This window comes from Sinohyriopsis cumingii, chromosome 5 (genome assembly GCF_028554795.1).
Source record: "Sinohyriopsis cumingii isolate HCF-2022 chromosome 5, ASM2855479v2, whole genome shotgun sequence".
NCBI classification, from domain to species: domain Eukaryota; kingdom Metazoa; phylum Mollusca; class Bivalvia; order Unionida; family Unionidae; genus Sinohyriopsis; species Sinohyriopsis cumingii.
This window is the reverse complement of record NC_142965.1, coordinates 9,960,612-9,977,927: the sequence shown is the minus strand read 5'-3', so window position 1 is coordinate 9,977,927 and position 17,316 is coordinate 9,960,612. Positions and strand designations below refer to the sequence as shown.

The window sequence follows — 17,316 nt, the reverse complement described above, 5'->3', positions numbered from 1 at the left end:
TAATTATCAAAAAAGTTCACTTTTGTACTCCAACTGGAAACAAATTATAATTCAGAGAACATATTTTATCTGATACCTCAACCAATAAATGTATGTAAAGAGAACATCTAGTATTAAAACAGTTGACAGATGTTGTTTATTGTAAGCTTTTTTTGAAGCTGCCAATTATGAAGCAGTTTTACTAGTTCTAAAAAGATGAACTATAGTTCATCAATGTCTATTTTATCCAGACATGATATTATACATACAAAAATTAATATTTAAAGCAACTATTTTGAACAATTTAAATTTTAAACTTGATTCACTCATGTCCACTTACTCCAACAGTGCTTGAATCTTGCTGCAGAGAATATATTTTTGCCCAAATATTAGATTCCAGTATGGACCCAACATATACTGTCATCTAGTTCAACTATTATTTAAAGCATACAGCTACAGTAAATGTAAGTGAAACTTGATTTGCCCCAAATGTTTGTGCTACTAAAAAAGTTTCACCAAATGTTCACTCAGATGACCTAATGGTTAGAGCATCTGCCTCAGAGGCGAGAAGTCATGGGTTCGAACCCAGGCCGAGTCATACCAAAGACTGTAAAATATGGTAATAACAGCTACCTCACTTGGCGCTCAGCATTAAGATGTTAGTGTTAAGACTGGTCAGCCTGGTATCAGGATAATGTGACTGGGTGGGACATTATGCTACATGTCTGTGGCATGATACCCCAGTGCTAGACATCACTTTAAACTGTCACACTGCAGACACTGAAGCGATATGACTGAAAAACTGTTAAAGCTACATTAAAAATCCAAATAACACACACTCCCCATTGCTTGCAAATTATTGATATTATTGATGTGAATTAATGATATGATTGATGTGAATTAATGATTGATGTGAATTAATGATATGATTGATGTGAATTAATGATTTATGTGAATTAATGATATGATTGATGTGAATTAATGATATGATTGATGTGAATTAATATGATTAATGTGAATTAATGATATGATTGATATGAATTAATGATATGATTTATGTGAATTATGATTTATGTGAAATAATGACATGATTAATGTGAAACATGATTGACAAGAAATAATGATATGATTGATGTGAATTAATATGATTGATGTGAATTAATAATATGATTGATGTGAATATGATTGATGTGAGTTAATGATATGATTGAGGTGAATTAATGATATGACTGATGTGAATTAATGATATGACTGATGTGAATTAATAATATGACTGATGTGAGTTAATATGATTGATGTGAATCAATGACTGATGTAAATTAATGATATGATTGATATGAATTAATGATATGATTGATGTGAATTAATATAATTGATGTGAATTAATGATATGATTTATGTGAATTATGATTTATGTGAAATAATGACATGATTGATAAGAAATAATGATATGATTGATGTGAATTAATGATATGATTGATGTGAATAAGACAGATGTGAGTTAATGATATGATTTATGTGAATTAATAATATGACTGGTGTGAATTAATATGACTGATGTGAATTAATAATATGATTGATGTGAGTTAATGATATGATTTATGTGAATTAATGATATGACTGATGTGAATTAATAATATGACTGATGTGAGTTAATGATATGATTTATGTGAATTAATGATATGATTGATGTGAGTTAATGATATGATTTATGTGAATTAATGATATGACTGATGTGAATTAATAATATGATTGATGTGAGTTAATGATATGATTTATGTGAATTAATGATATGACTGATGTGAATTAATATGATTGATGTGAGTTAATGATATGATTTATGTGAATTAATGATATGACTGATGTGAATAATTAATGATTGATATGAGTTAATGATATGATTTGTGTGAATTAATGATATGACTGATGTGAATAATTAATATGACTGATGCGAGTTAATGATATGATTTATGTGAATTAATGATATGACTGATGTGAATTAATAATATGATTGATGTGAGTTAATGATATGATTTATGTGAATTAATGATATGACTGATGTGAATAATTAATATGACTGATGCGAGTTAATGATATGATTTATGTGAATTAATGATATGACTGATGTGAATTAATAATATGACTGATGCGAGTTAATGATATGATTTATGTGAATTAATGATATGACTGATGTGAATTAATAATATGATTGATGTGAATTAATGATATGATTGATATAAGATGACTTGATGCAATAGCAGTTACATGTGTATCTGCATTTAAGCTATCTCTCTCTCAAAATATATTCATTTTTTCCCCTAGAAAAATAATTCTCAATTCTAAAGGCTGTGTGACATTTCAAGTACCAATAAGCACCTGTAGATTTACTAACCTGTCACTTTCCCACACCAACAAATCTCTTTTAGCAAGTATCACATTTGACAAACAACTATTATAAGATAAATTTTATATATAGTATATTTACTCGATTCATTTGTTTCTTCATTTATTTATGTACCTACCATATATGCTGTATCTATCCTTCCATCCAACTAGAATCAGGTTTTATAAAAAAGTATTTACTGGGGATTTATTTGACACTATACAAAAGAACTGAACACTGCTGGCAATTGAAAAAAATGACTACACACCAATGAATAGGTCAAGTGACACGAATCAATTTATTACAATAAGCTCTACAGCTTAAAAATACCTAAATGATGATGATGACAATCATGATGATTATGATGATCATCATCTTATTGAATCCAACTTAAATACATGTAATACTATCATGCAGACTTGGTTTTAAATTATGTTCTTTCTGTGATTGATAATGTTTACTGTAAATAAAGAAACTCAGGTTTTTGTACAGTAGTTTTTATTTTATTTTAAAAAAGAAGTACTATTTTAACAAGTATTCCATACATGACTGAACACATCATTTTTATCAATAATGTCTTATATATTGTATCCAAATTTAACAAGTCACATGTGTGGCGAGGCACTAACACGTTTCTCCAATCGATAGCTATGTATATGTGTCTTCATATTTTTTTTGATGGTTTTAATGTTATCCCTGGCTGAACTTCTTTGGTTTTGGTTTCAAACACAACTATAAATTACCTCCTATTTGTTTTAAACATTTTGAAGTTATTCTAGGGTCATTATAATTATTGTCATATTACATGCTAGACTATCCACTAATGTTGTAAGACATGCAAGACTATTCACTGAAGTCATGGTTCATGTAAGACTATTCACTTAAGTTACAGTACATGTAAGACTATTCACTGATGTCATAGTACACTTAAGACTATTCACTGAAGGCAGTACATGTAAGACTATTCACAAAAGTCATAATACATGTTAGACTATTCATTGAAGTCATAATACATGCTAGACTATTTACTAAGTCATAATCATGTTACACTATTCACTAACATCATAACCAATGCAAGACTATTCACTGAAATCGTAATACATGTTAGACTATTTACTTAGGACACAATACATGTTCGATTATTCACTCAAATCGTAATCATGTTAGACTATTCACTGCAATGAAGTCATAATAATGTTAGACTATTCACTGCATTTAAGTCATAATACGTTATACTATTCATTGCACTGAAGTAATAATACATGCTAGAATATTCATTGCCGTGAAGTCATAATACATGCTGACTATTCACTGCATTTAAGTCATAATACATGTTATACTATTCACTGTATTTAAGTCATAATACATGTTAATAAGACTATTCACTGCATTCAGCTTCATTAGATACAAATCCCATATGCATTTCTAATAGATCCCAAGACATATTTGAATTCAATTTTAATTATTTATTCTCTTTGTCTTTTTACCCACCAGTCCACAAGCAATATGACCTCTGGTGCAGCTGTTGTAACCAATTACACTTTATTGACAAAATCACAACAGCTGCTTGTCAATAAACCAATTAATAACTTCAAATTCCTTCTTAAATACAAAACATATTTATTTTTTTCTGCATAGCAAGTGGTATCCAAATTTTTTATTTATTTCTTAATTTTGTTAACAAATTCTTACAATAAGATAATTCCAACTCGTTAGAAAATGTCATACTTGAATAACCAATGTTATTTTAAAGTCTATTGATACAAGTGCTGAAGAGCATTTTTCCAGTTCTCTTGTGATTATAAAATACAATGCCACGCAGGTATTATTCAATAAGCATTAGACAGAATTATGGTATATATGTCTATACATCATTATGCCTCAAGTACTTGTATTTAGAATAGCATCTGTAATCTCTCTTTGTTATAATTACAGTATCAGTCTCAAAATTTAATGCTGCAAGTATCTTTGAAAAAAGAATCTATAATAATAATAATAATATTAATAATCATGGTACTGAAAATATGTCAACTTTCAGTCTTCATGCAATCATTGAATATGTAATGGTGATTTTTTTTAAAGTTAAAAGGTTATTTTCAGTAAATTAAAATCATTGAATTATTTTCTTGCACAAGAAGTTTAGATATAAAAAATTATATCTGAAGTTTCAGATATTTATTTAGTTTAGTAAATTATTTTGAATATGCTGTGTACTTCATAAATTATTTGGATAAGCAGTGTATTTGGTAAATTATTTAATTTATATGTATTTGGTAAATTTTCTAAATATTCTGTGTACTTGGTAAATTATTTGGATATGCTGTGTACAAGTATTTGGTAAATTATCTGAATATTTTGTGTACTTGGTAAATTATTTGGATATGCTGTGTACTTGATAAATTATTTGGATATGCTGTGTACATGTATTTGGTAAATTATTTGAATATGCTGTGCATTTGGTAAATTATTTGGATATGCTGTGTACTTGATAAATGATTTGGATATGCTGTGTACATGTATTTGGTCAATTATTTGAATATGCTGTGTATTTGGTAAATTATTTGGATATGCTGTGTACTTGGTAAATTATATGAATATTTTGTGTACTTGGTAAATTATTTGAATATGCTGTGTATTTGGTAAATTATTTGAATATTTTGTGTACTTGGTAAATTATTTGACTATGCTGTGTACAAGTATTTGGCAAATTATTTGAATATTTTGTGTACTTGGTAAATTATTTGGATATGCTTGTGTACATGTATTTGGTAAATTATTTGAATATGCTTTGTATTTGGTAAATTATTTGACTATGCCATTTATTTGGTAACTTATTTGGACACGCTGTGTAATTGGTAAATTATTTGGATATGCTCTGTACTTGGTAAATTATCTGAATATGCCATGTATTTGGTAACTTATCTGGACATGCTGTGTATTTGGTAAATTATTTAAATATTTTGTGTCCTTGGTAAATTATTTGGATACACTGTGTACTTGGTAAATTATTTGAATATGCCATGTACATGTATTTGGTAGCTCATCTGGACATGCTGTGTATTTGGTAAATTATTTGAATATTTTTTGTTCTTGGTAAATTATTTGGATACGCTGTGTACTTGGTAAATTATATGAATATGCCATGTACATGTATTTGGTAGCTCATCTGGACATGCTGTGTATTTGGTAAATTATTTGAATATGATGTGCATTTGGCAAAAATTTCTTGCAACTCTCATGTAAAGGAAGAATGACAAATAAAATGAGTGGGTTCATCCTCTGAGTACATTTTCTACAACCCAATCATGACATTATTTCTGAAGGTTGCATACTCATGATCATACCAAATTTATTGAACTGAAACTGATTAGAGTTTTAAATGACCCTGACTGATGGTAGGAGTGCACAGGCTTGAAATGACAGTGTTTCGGATTCTACAGTCCATATATAACGCAGAGATTCAATTAAATGATGACTCAGCACAGCGAATTATATGCAAGATGTTATGTGTATTTAATCTGCATTTGTAAGTTTTTCTCCATGATCATGTATAACTATATTTTGGACTTGAGAGCTCTCTTACACAAAGTCTTATGCATTTTATTTTACTGCTTTCAATACCTTGGTAAAACTGGGTATAGGAAATAGTGTGGATATTACCAGTACAACAAGTACATCGATGAAATATCATTTCCTTACATTGGACAAGAAACCCCACCACCACCACCCGATACAGGGTAAAATATATTGTAGATTTTATAAGAGTGTGTGTGTGTGCGTGTGAGATTTAATTTCAAACAAATCTTTAAAAAAAATTCAGTCATATCACTATGATGTCTGCAGTGTGGCAGTTTATAGTGATGTCTAGCACTAGGGCATTATGCCACAGACATGCCACCCAGTCACATTATCCTGACACCAGGCCGACCAATCCTAACACTAACCTCTCAATGCTGCATGCCATGTGAGGCAGCTGCTAGTATCATTTTTTTGTCTTTGGCATGACTCAGCTGCCAGGGTTCGAACCAGCGACCTCCCACATCTGAAGTGGATGCTCTCATCACTTAGACCACCAAAGCGGTCTATATAGATTTCATCATGAATGTATGGTTGCAGGTTCGTACTGCTGATGAATGGGGCCACAGCTAGGCAATTTTTGTGAGTATGTCTGTACAGTACTGAACTGTCATGGGGGCAGGGGTTGGTGGATATCCAGGAAATGTAAAACAGTTTTTTGACTTTTATTATACAAATGCACATGTGTCTCTGTAAATGCCTATTTATGCCACTGATAAACACCACATGCAATGAAAGTACAGTTTGTACAAATATGACATTAACATCTGGCATTTTCATGTTTACAGCAGACCTACAAACACTAACTAAACTTTCCCAGTAAGGCAGTTGATAATTGTCCACAATTCTGACCAGTTTTCAGTAAAATCTAATGAAACATGTACAGCTATTGTCAGCTTGTAAAACATGCATTAATAATGTTCAGACAATTGATTTGATGCAGTGGAAGCAAACATTATTTTCAAATAAAAGGCTGCAAAGCACATGTACTTGTAGATCATAACCACCTCCAGTAGCTCCAAAATAACATGGAGTTCAATCGCCTCTTGCTAGATCTCTCAGCTTGCCACAATCTTTGGGTTTTATTTGAATTTCATTTGGCAATGGCAATCATCTCTCCTACCACGAGACACTCAGATTGCCATGCCATGAGGTATTATAAATATAACTGTCGTCATTCCTTCCTGCTTTCTTTTCAAGAATCTGAATATTCCTTTTTATAGTTCTCTGCTGATTGATTAAACTTTATAAGAGGTGAACTGTTTTCATTTTATAAGAGGATGATCCTCCTTAAATCTGTTTTTATTTGTTGGATGACCTTTCTAGAAAATGTTGTAAGCAACCAATCAATCATGCCATGCTCTGCATGAAAAACAGGCAGATTAAAGTGACCAAGGTAATCCTGTAAGGTTTGGTTCCCTGATGAACTCAACTTAATCTAAAATGAAAAACTTCACCATGACCAAACCTGGAAAAGACACTATTTGGACTTGATTGCAATGATGATGAATTTGTATCTCAGGCAATTATTCCATAAAACCATTATTTAAAGGTTTTTTAATTAAGACTTACGTTAAAATCTGAAGGGCTGGCAGGTCTTTTATCACATTGGGGTGTCTCACATCTGTTTTTTTTTTAGATTGTAGACTCCCATGTCAGTTGCAGTAAAATCAGACATGGGTCCTCTAAAACCCACTATAACTGCATTCAAGTCTGTAATGGCTTCCCACAACAGAGTGGATACCTAAATCTGCATAATCTCTTGCCCCACCATCACAGATGAAGTTGATAAACTGAAATCCATGATGCATGGTACTGTTTGTTTTCTACGTGGCATAAAAGAAGCAAGTCACATTTTTTAAAACAAATATTCCAAGAAACGATCTGTCTTGCATGCTCTTTTTCTGATACATATATTGGGTACATTTTTCTTTGCCAATGACCTTTGGAGGCAGACAGATGGTAGAGTCATAAATGAAAGAAAGGTCTAAGCAAACTGGTTCTAGAGTCCAAGTGTGATACTGTCTTCCCACCCTGGGCTTGTGACTTATAACCATAAAGGTTTCACTGAGAATTTATTTTTCTGTATAAGTACACCTTGCTGTAGGTGTGTTAAAAAGCATATGGTGCAAGTAAAATAAAAAAATGTGCACTGTTTGCTCTGAACATGTAACATGCTTTATGTACATTCCATACTTTTTTCCACAGGGCTCAAACTAGTGGACAAAAAATCAACTAGAAATGGGTTTTTAAAAAGAAGTTCCCTTTCTTTTTCATATAAGAGATGGCCATTTTGCCTTCTTATTTGGAGACCACTCACACCCCTGAGCAATAAAGTATGGCTTTTGAATTGTGCCTCAAAATATATTTCATAAAGTTTATTTTTGATGAAAGGTCTTTTCAGCATGTTATTGACACACCAATGTAGGGTCCTAGCCAAGTAGCTTAAAGCACATTTAAAGCTAGGGTCACTGTGACACACAGAGACCCTCCTATCAGCTGCAGATAAATGGTCCCATTGATACAATATAATTCTGACGGATATAATTCATCCACTGCTTTGCATAGTGTGTTGTATGTGGCAAGGTGACTTGAAAGACAAAATAGATTACCACTGACCTTATTTGTTTTAATCCTAAAGACAAGGTGTTGAAATCCTCAGGAATAGTTATCCATCTGTAATGTGATCCAGAGGGTAACATCCAAAGTATTCCAAATACTTAATATATTCATTGGAATCAACAATAAAAACAAGTTCCAAAATAACCACGCACGAAAAAAAAAGAAAAAGAAAAAACAAGAGAGGTGACAAGGAACAGAAGTGAGTAAAGAACTTTATACATGAATACAAATATCAGAACAAAATCTTTAGTTTTCAAAACATTTCATAAATGCATTCTTTACACACTAGTGTTTGTCTTCACAAGATAAATACTGCTACAATTAATTCAATCTTTTTAGCAATGTTAGAATCATATTTCTTTTGCAAAAGATTGTCATTCCTTTCCACACATGGAAGAAACATCTGTACTTCAAGCATTACTTTTGTGTAAAATTTCAAACTATATCAAGCTCATGAATGATAATTTATTCTGCTCTGAACCTTACAGATAATTTCATTCCACAGTAAAATAAATTGTGACGCGAAGGAAAACTAACTTTAATAGACTTCTCTCTCACTTCTCTCAAAACTCCCTTGCTTATTCCATTATTTTTTCCTGAAGGGAGAGGTCATTTCCCCCATTTTTCTGAAGGATGGGACATTTCCCCCATTCTTGTGACCCGTTTGAGCCCTGTTGATGTGCACTTTTTTCTGTTCATGCAATTTGCTGCACATATATTTTAAAGTATCTTCTGTACAGGTGCACATTTCTGTACACATAAAGTATCTTCTGTACAGGTGAACATTTCTGTACACATAAAGTATCTTCTGTACAGATGCACATTTCTGTATATATATTTTAAAGTATCTTCTGTGACAGGTGCACATTTCTGTTCATGCAACTTAATTTTTTTCCCACAGTATCTAATGTAGATAAATAATATATATACTGTACAGCTGAAAAGCATGTTGTCCCCCACCCAACATGATTTGTTTAGTAACTCATTTCCCTTTTCATGTTTCAACATATTAAACTATGTGCATTGCACTAGGGTGACACAAAATATTTAAAATCTTAGACATGCAGATCAAAGCTCCTAAAATCTTCCCTATTATAAGCCTACTGAAGTCCATCTCTTATGCATGCTTATAACAGTCCCACCTTCCATTATAGGCATGCTTATTTCAGTCCCCACATCCATAATAATTATAGTAAAGTCTATGTCTTAGGCCTTCGGCATGGGGTCGATTACAGGTGCTTGATTACAAATATTATTACAGGTTGTCTGGCACTGATGACTACGATTATTATTGCACCTCATTTAGAAACCATTATTGTGATTATGATTGAAGGGCAATGATTATGATGCCTTTGTATTTGCTGATCTTTTTATTTTGTTCCAGGCAGGTATCATACACCACATAACTAAAAAACAAACAATTTCAAGCCAAAGTAAATGTTTATTGACAATTATTTACATACAAATTAACATGCAAAATGAGCACTACTTAACATTGTTCACATACATCAACAAGTTTAGTAGTTACTGTTTTTGGTTGTAATCATTTGTACTCATGATTACACTATGCAATTACACTACCTGTGAAGGACCATTACAATTACAATTACTGTTCTTCTGAAATCACTGATTATGATTACGATTACAGCTCACACTGTAAAAGATGGACTTTTTAAGTATAGAAAACAGGTTTCAAATGAGCATATTGCCACATAAATGATTCTGGGTCAAACTAGGATGGCATCTGACGGGAATCAGTTTTATTACCTTGATACAAATTGTTTCATCTAATAGACAAACAAAATGAGTGAGTTCATTCTCCAAGTACATTTTCTACAATTCAATCATGACATATTATTTCTGAAGGTTGCAGACTTGTGATTATACAAAATTTATTGAACTGAAACTGATTAGAGTTTCAAATGACCCTGACTGATGGTAGGAATTCATAGGCTTGAAATGACAGTGCTTCGGATTCTACAGTCCATATATAACGCAGAGATTCCATTAAATGATGACTCAGAACAGCGTATTATATGCAAGATGTTTTTCTCCATGATCATGTATAATTATATTTTGAACTTGACCTTGTCCAAAATCAAATTCCTGACTAGAGACACTGATGCTGTTTTTATTTTGTAAAGAATTACATAGTTTATATTTCTCAAGTAGTGTGGGTTAAATATTATGATTATTATCTTATTCTGAGTCCAGGACATTATGGTTACCATGTTCTTTATTATAATTTTAGTACCAAACCTTGTCTAATTATAACTTGTGCTAGATGAACTTTTGTCTTACATACTGGCTCTTGTTTTGTGTGTATGTGTTTCTGATCTGAATTTTTAATGTAGCATTAACAATTTTCAGTCATATTGCTATGCCTGCCATGTGGCAGTTTATAGTGATGCCTAGCACTGGATCATCTTGCCAAAGACATACAGCATCAAGTCCCACCCAGTCACATTATCCCGACTCCAGGGCGGCCAGTCGTAACATTAACCTCAGAATGCTGAGCGTGAGTTGTGGCAGTTGGTAGCACCATTTTTATAAGTCTTTAGCATGACTTGGCCAGGGTTTGAACCCACTATATCCTGCATCAAAGGCAGATGCTCTAACCCTTCTTTGGTGTCTTAGTTTGTTTTATATATAATCATGTTTACTTGAGAAATTATTCATTCTTGCTTTAACACCTTGTAACAGAAACAATCTTATTGTTGTGCTCAGTATTTGATTTGGGTTGAGTTATTTATTCAAAATTATTATTCACTGGAGACAGATAGTGCTCCTAAATAATATTCTTGGGCAGGAACATTAATTTGGAATTACAGTGAATTCAGACAAGGATAATGTATTAAATTATTGTGATTAATTGGAAGACTGTTAGCACATCATCACACTTCAGGGCACTGGTACATTAGAACATGTACATTCAAAACAACAGACACATCGATGCCTTCAGTGCTGGATCTTAATTTGAACACCACTGGAATTTAATAGAACTTTATTCATTAGGACTGGTGATAAAACTTGTTGGATTATTTGGAATTTAATGTGAAATACAAAGTTCTATTTCAAATTTCATTTTGTTGTCTAGAGAAATAAATTATTTGTTGAATATTACAAAACTTATTGGATTTCGCTTTTTTCTATTACTCTGCTTGAGACCACAGAGTTGTAATATAGACATGTTCACTTGAAAGCCTTGGGATTTTCTTTCACTGGAATGCATAAATAAAAAATCACTACTCTTCCATCCAGTACTCAAGTACAACCTATCTATGCCAAAAGAACCAGTCAAGTTATACCTATTAAGTGATTAATGAAAACAAAGCAAGCTTACATGTCATTTCCTGCCTGATCTCTATTTCTGTGTCAACCTGGTCCAAGGTGTTTGTCACTCATTTATATATTCAGCCATTTGTTCATAAAAATTGCAGTTTGTTTTATATGTCTATCTACAGCCACAAACATTAAATGGAATCACTGCCAGCAACTTTTAAAAAACATTTATACCAGATCTAAAAGCTCAAAACACCAAGCACTGATAACAAAAGATGTACATTTCACAACATTAATGGGTGTCAGACTTATAAAAGTACATTAGTCACCTTCCACTTTACTGGCACTGCTTGGTGTGGCTGAATACCATAAAACATTTTAAGACAACATCAACAATTTTATAAAGTACACCTCTTCCTTGATATCTCATTCCCAACGGGATCCATAAACACAGAATGCACCGTAAGTGAGGGCGTGAGTTACCCAGGGACTTCAGAAAAATAATAAGTGTTCGCATCCCTGCTGGACAAAACCACTGCAGGGGAGGGGGAATGGGCTGTTTAATGGCTAAATACTCATTTTATAATCACTATGAGATTAACTTTGTGTATTATGTCACTGAATTTTGTTGCTGTTGATTAGTTTGGTTCCTTGCTTATTATGTTATAAAAGAGTTCAAATTAGAGAGTCTACAAGCAGGGAAGCAGACTACCCATTAATGCATCATGAAACAAGATTCCTTTTTTGCAAAAATAGTGACATTTATTTCGTCTAACAATCATCTACGTCCAAACTTAATTTGTGTACTTTTCAGTAAGTAAAATATTGATGCTGTGATTTCATTGCAAGTAACAGTTAAATTTCTTCTCATCCTTGAGGATATCTCTAAGTGCCAATTCAGGATTTTTCTGAAACTTTCTTCTCCACAGTGATCCACATTTGTATAAACAAAAAGCACTTTATGTCACAAAGTATTAATTTCACTTGGTTGCCATGCTATCTTTGATCACATTTATGACTGATTAGCTTAATTTCAGGTAGTTTAATTATACTAAATGCACAATAATATTTACAACAGTGTTCACTGATCAACTGAAATGATTTCACCCCAAAACGAACAGGCTGCTAGATCCTGTGTTTGTAGGATTTGCATGCCTTTTAACTCTCTATTACTCCACATTCTTCATCATATACAAAAGATTCAATTAACGTGATAATACAAAAGAGGTCAGCTTTTAATCGAGTGCAACAATACAACAAATATTTCTGCAAGTGAGATATGAAAACACAGTCGACACTGAATTAGGTTATCAGAGGAACACTTGCAACATAGCCGTTACAGTAAATTAACAAAATTTACATTTGAATACACAAGAGCACATTTCATTTATGATCATTACACTTAAACCTAACTAAAAGATAGAACTAAAATACAAATTTCACATGATAAGAAAACATTATTTAATTAGTTTTTATCTATTAAAGCACTGCCTCCAGTAGGCACAAGAGACATTTTCATTCATCAAAAATTCGGTGAATACTGTTACTCACAGTATACAAAGAATGTCATTTGGAAAGAAAATGTAAAAAATGTATGACTTCTTATTAAAAGCTGATAATTTCATAATGTTTATTAAAATTTCCAGGTCCTATCTACTGTTTACAACGATAAAATGGGTGATCATGATTTTCTTCAAATTCAACAAAAGGCGGTCATTCTTTTGATAATTTATGGCCAAAAAAACGGGATCCATGGCTGACCATGCATTACAAGCGGGTTTGCGAGTTATCGGGGTGTGAGTTATCGAGGGAGTGATGTAAATCTTAACTTGACAAGGCAGTGATGGTAAACTGAAAGAAACTGCTGTAACTGCAAATAATTATAATGTAGAACAATGAACATACAAATCAGACCTTGGAAAGTTGTTCTAATGCCAGCATATATATTCATAACCATAAATATTGTGCATATGGTAACAATGATGGCCCTTTTTTCATTTGAAACTTAATCAGGCATTTGTTTACTGTCTAGATGTGGCAGGCATTTGTTTACTGTCTAGATGTGGCAGGCATTTGTTTACTGTTCAGATGTGGCAGGCATTTGTTTACTGTCCAGATGTGGCAGGCATTTGTTTACTGTATAGATGTGGAAGGCATTTGTTTACTGTCCAGATGTGGCAGGCATTCGTTTACTGTATAGATGTGGCAGGCATTTGTTTACTGTCTAGATGTGGCAGGCATTTGTTTATTGTCTAGATGTGGCAGGCATTTGTTTACTGTCCAGATGTGGCAGGCATTTGTTTACTGTCTAGATATGGCAGGCATTTGTTTACTGTCTAGATGTGACAGGCATTTGTTTACTGTCTAGATGTTTCAGGGATTAGTTTACTGTCTAGATGTGGCAGGCATTTGTTTACTGTCTAGATGTGGCTAGATGTGCAGGCATTTGTTTACTGTCTAGATGTGGCGGGCATTTGTTTATTGTCTAGATGTGGCAGTCATCTATTTACTGTCCAGATGTTTCAGGGATTAGTTTACTGTCTAGATGTGGCAGGCATTTGTTTACTGTCTTGATGTGGCAGGCATTTGTTTACTGCATATATGTGGCAGACATTAGTTTACTGTCTAGATGTGGCAGGCATTTGTTTACTGTCCAGATGTGGCAGGTATCTGTTTACTGTCCAGATGTGGCAGGCATTTGTTTACTGTATAGATGTGGCAGGCATTAGTTTACTGTCTAGATGTGGCAGACATTTGTTTATTGCCTAGATGTGACAGGCATTTGTTTACTGTCTAGATGTTTCACGGATTAGTTTACTGTCTAGATGTGGCAGGCATTTGTTTACTGTCTAGATGTGGCAGGGATTTGTTTACTGTCAAAACGTGACATTCGTTTGGTTACTGTCTAGATGTGGCAGGCATTTGTTTAATGTCAAAATGTGGCAAATTTACCAACTGTACAACTCTTTCCTTCATCAAAAGAGTACACTGCATGGGTATCTCCATTAATGTTCAATATATGATATATATGCACTTATAAGTCAAGCTCAACTATAATCAGCACAGGCTAAAATCTGCCATCACAAAATGCACAGTCAGGCAGATCTGGATGTATGCAGTCTGTCAGAAGTTATGAGTAGAACACACAACACAGACCCCAATCTGCCAGCATTATATGCAATGACATAAAAAGTATGTATATAAATAAAGCACCATTCTAAATTTTAATCTAGCATACATAATTCATAGTGTATGTTTACAAAGACTTTAATCAAAGGAACAGGATACAATTCATAAATTTGATACAATTAATACCTAGTTTAGTGTTCTGTTAAGATAAACAAAATCCCAAAACACTTTGTAAATATTGCTACAATACAAACAAAAATAGAATATCTCTTTTTGGTTAGAAATATGTCTCTTTTTACTTAAAATCTAACCTTTTTTTAAAAAAGATTTTTTAACTAACATTGTACTAAACTGAGTTTGTGTAATTATGGGACTTCCAGGCTTAAGGTATGGGATTTGCCTAGTTCCAAAAACGAAGTAAAGGACTTCAAAAAAATTGACAGACATGTCTGTGACAAATGTGTGAACAAAAATAAAAACTTTTAAATACAACTTAATCAAGACTTTAAAATGGTCTCTACTTTGCCTGAGAATCAGAAAGAAACTATGGGCACATGAAAAGCAGTTCTTTCTGATTCTAGTCTTAATATAACAGCTATCACTCCCATGTTTGGGACTTGAGACCATGGAGATTTTTAAAATCAAATCACTTATCAAGATGATGACACTATAGGTGCCATGGTGGAAACAGTGATACGTGTCTCAGTTACTTTAAAGCACCAATGTAAATTTAAGTATTTGTGTTTTCATTTTTTCTCTCCCTCTTTCTTTTTAAGATATAATACACCTTAAATAAAGAAATATACCTTCTACATGTTGAAACATCTATTCTAGCCCAAAAAATATATTTTGTTTTATAAACATTAAATCCAATCTCACCTTTCTCTGGCAGTTTCTCTATCAGCAATATGACTTTCTTCTTGTTTAAGCTGGTATATTCTATCAGGAACTTTGACTGGCGTCTGTAAAAAATGATAAACTTCCTACAACTATACTGAACTCATGTACAAGTATAGAATGGGTAATGCTGTAACATTTTATTGTTACTGAATGTAATAACTGAATGTAATACACTGGAGCTTGAATAGCAGAAAGACATTCTCAAGGGTCAGTGGTTCTTTCCCGGGGTTTTCCGAGTTCTTCCTCCACCACTGATACTGGCCACCATGTATAGCCTACCTTGTGTTGAAAAATGGCGTTAAACCCTACAACAACAACAACAGCAGAAAGACAACGGTTTTAACCGCATTTCAAATGTAGCAATGTGCTAACCACATAATTCATAAAAGACATAGAACCATATACATGTACCAGCCAAAACAAGATATACAAATCTTAGTGTAGTTTAGCATGAAAGGATTTTCTTTAAAGAAATGTACAATAGTAATGCGATTGCTTTTTAGCATGTAACCTTAACTACAGAACAGCTCACGCATTTTTTCATTTCTCCACACATCACAGTTAGGTAGTTAATTCTCTCTGTACCTGCTCCATGGAGGAGGGGTAAGTACCTAAAATCACCACCATGGGATGGTCAACATTACTCAACGACATTTTAATACCCAATGCATGAAGATCACCAACTGAATATGTTTAAAATAAACTACCACTTGAAGAATCAATTGTCTCTATGTTTATATATATATATATATATATATATATATATATATATATATATATATATATATATATATATATATATATGACAACTAAAAAAATAATTTAAATAGTCTTGTATATTCAATACAAGTATCTTTAGGAAAGGATAATCCACTTCTAATGCAGCATATTTCTATCTGCAGTTACTGCCGATATAAAAAATTATGTGCATGGCAAATTCAGCTTAAACAACGCAGCCCATTAAGTTTTACATCGTGATCGGAAGAAGGTAAATCACAGGCACTTCGATGATTTTGTATTATTACTTTATTCAAAGAAATCTGAACAAACTGACTTGATGAGAGTGACTTTTCAGCTTCTCTTGAACAGTTTAAATATTTATTGTATTGAGATCAAGACAGTTAGTTCTAAATCTGCAATTAATAATAAAGAACAGAACGGAAAACATTGAATTTAACCTGATATCTGAACCACACACTTGGTCCTTAAACAGTATAGCATTATATACTGTCAACATCAGCATATTTTCATGAGGAAGAATATATACAAATTTTAGCCAGCAAGAATCTGATACAAAGGCCACCTGCTGGTATATGGAAAAGGATCAGCTACTTAATTGTGTGTGTGGGTCCAGTGGATGCGATTTTCTTTCCACTGGGATATATTTATATCCAGTAATACAAGGTATTAAGACGTTTTTTCTCCACAAATAAGAGTAAGGTATT

The 17,316-nt window shown here is 32.6% G+C and overlaps 1 protein-coding gene across 6 annotated transcripts in view; it reads right to left on the bottom strand.

Moving 5' to 3' along the window:
- The window catches only part of LOC149798615 (P2R1A-PPP2R2A-interacting phosphatase regulator 1-like), an 83,688-nt gene that overhangs the window by 54,411 nt on the left and 11,961 nt on the right, over positions 1-17,316 (bottom strand). For 4 of the 6 annotated variants that reach the window (XM_089957441.1, XM_089957443.1, XM_089957444.1 and 1 more), the window contains exons 3-4: positions 15,851-15,933; positions 8,558-8,614 (exon numbers count right to left, since the gene is read on the bottom strand). In XM_089957441.1, the coding sequence (XP_089813567.1) occupies positions 8,558-8,614; positions 15,851-15,933 (140 nt within the window). The remainder of the gene's footprint in view (positions 1-8,557; positions 8,615-15,850; positions 15,934-17,316) is intronic. The other 2 variants (XM_089957445.1, XM_089957446.1) reach the window with 1 other exon arrangement.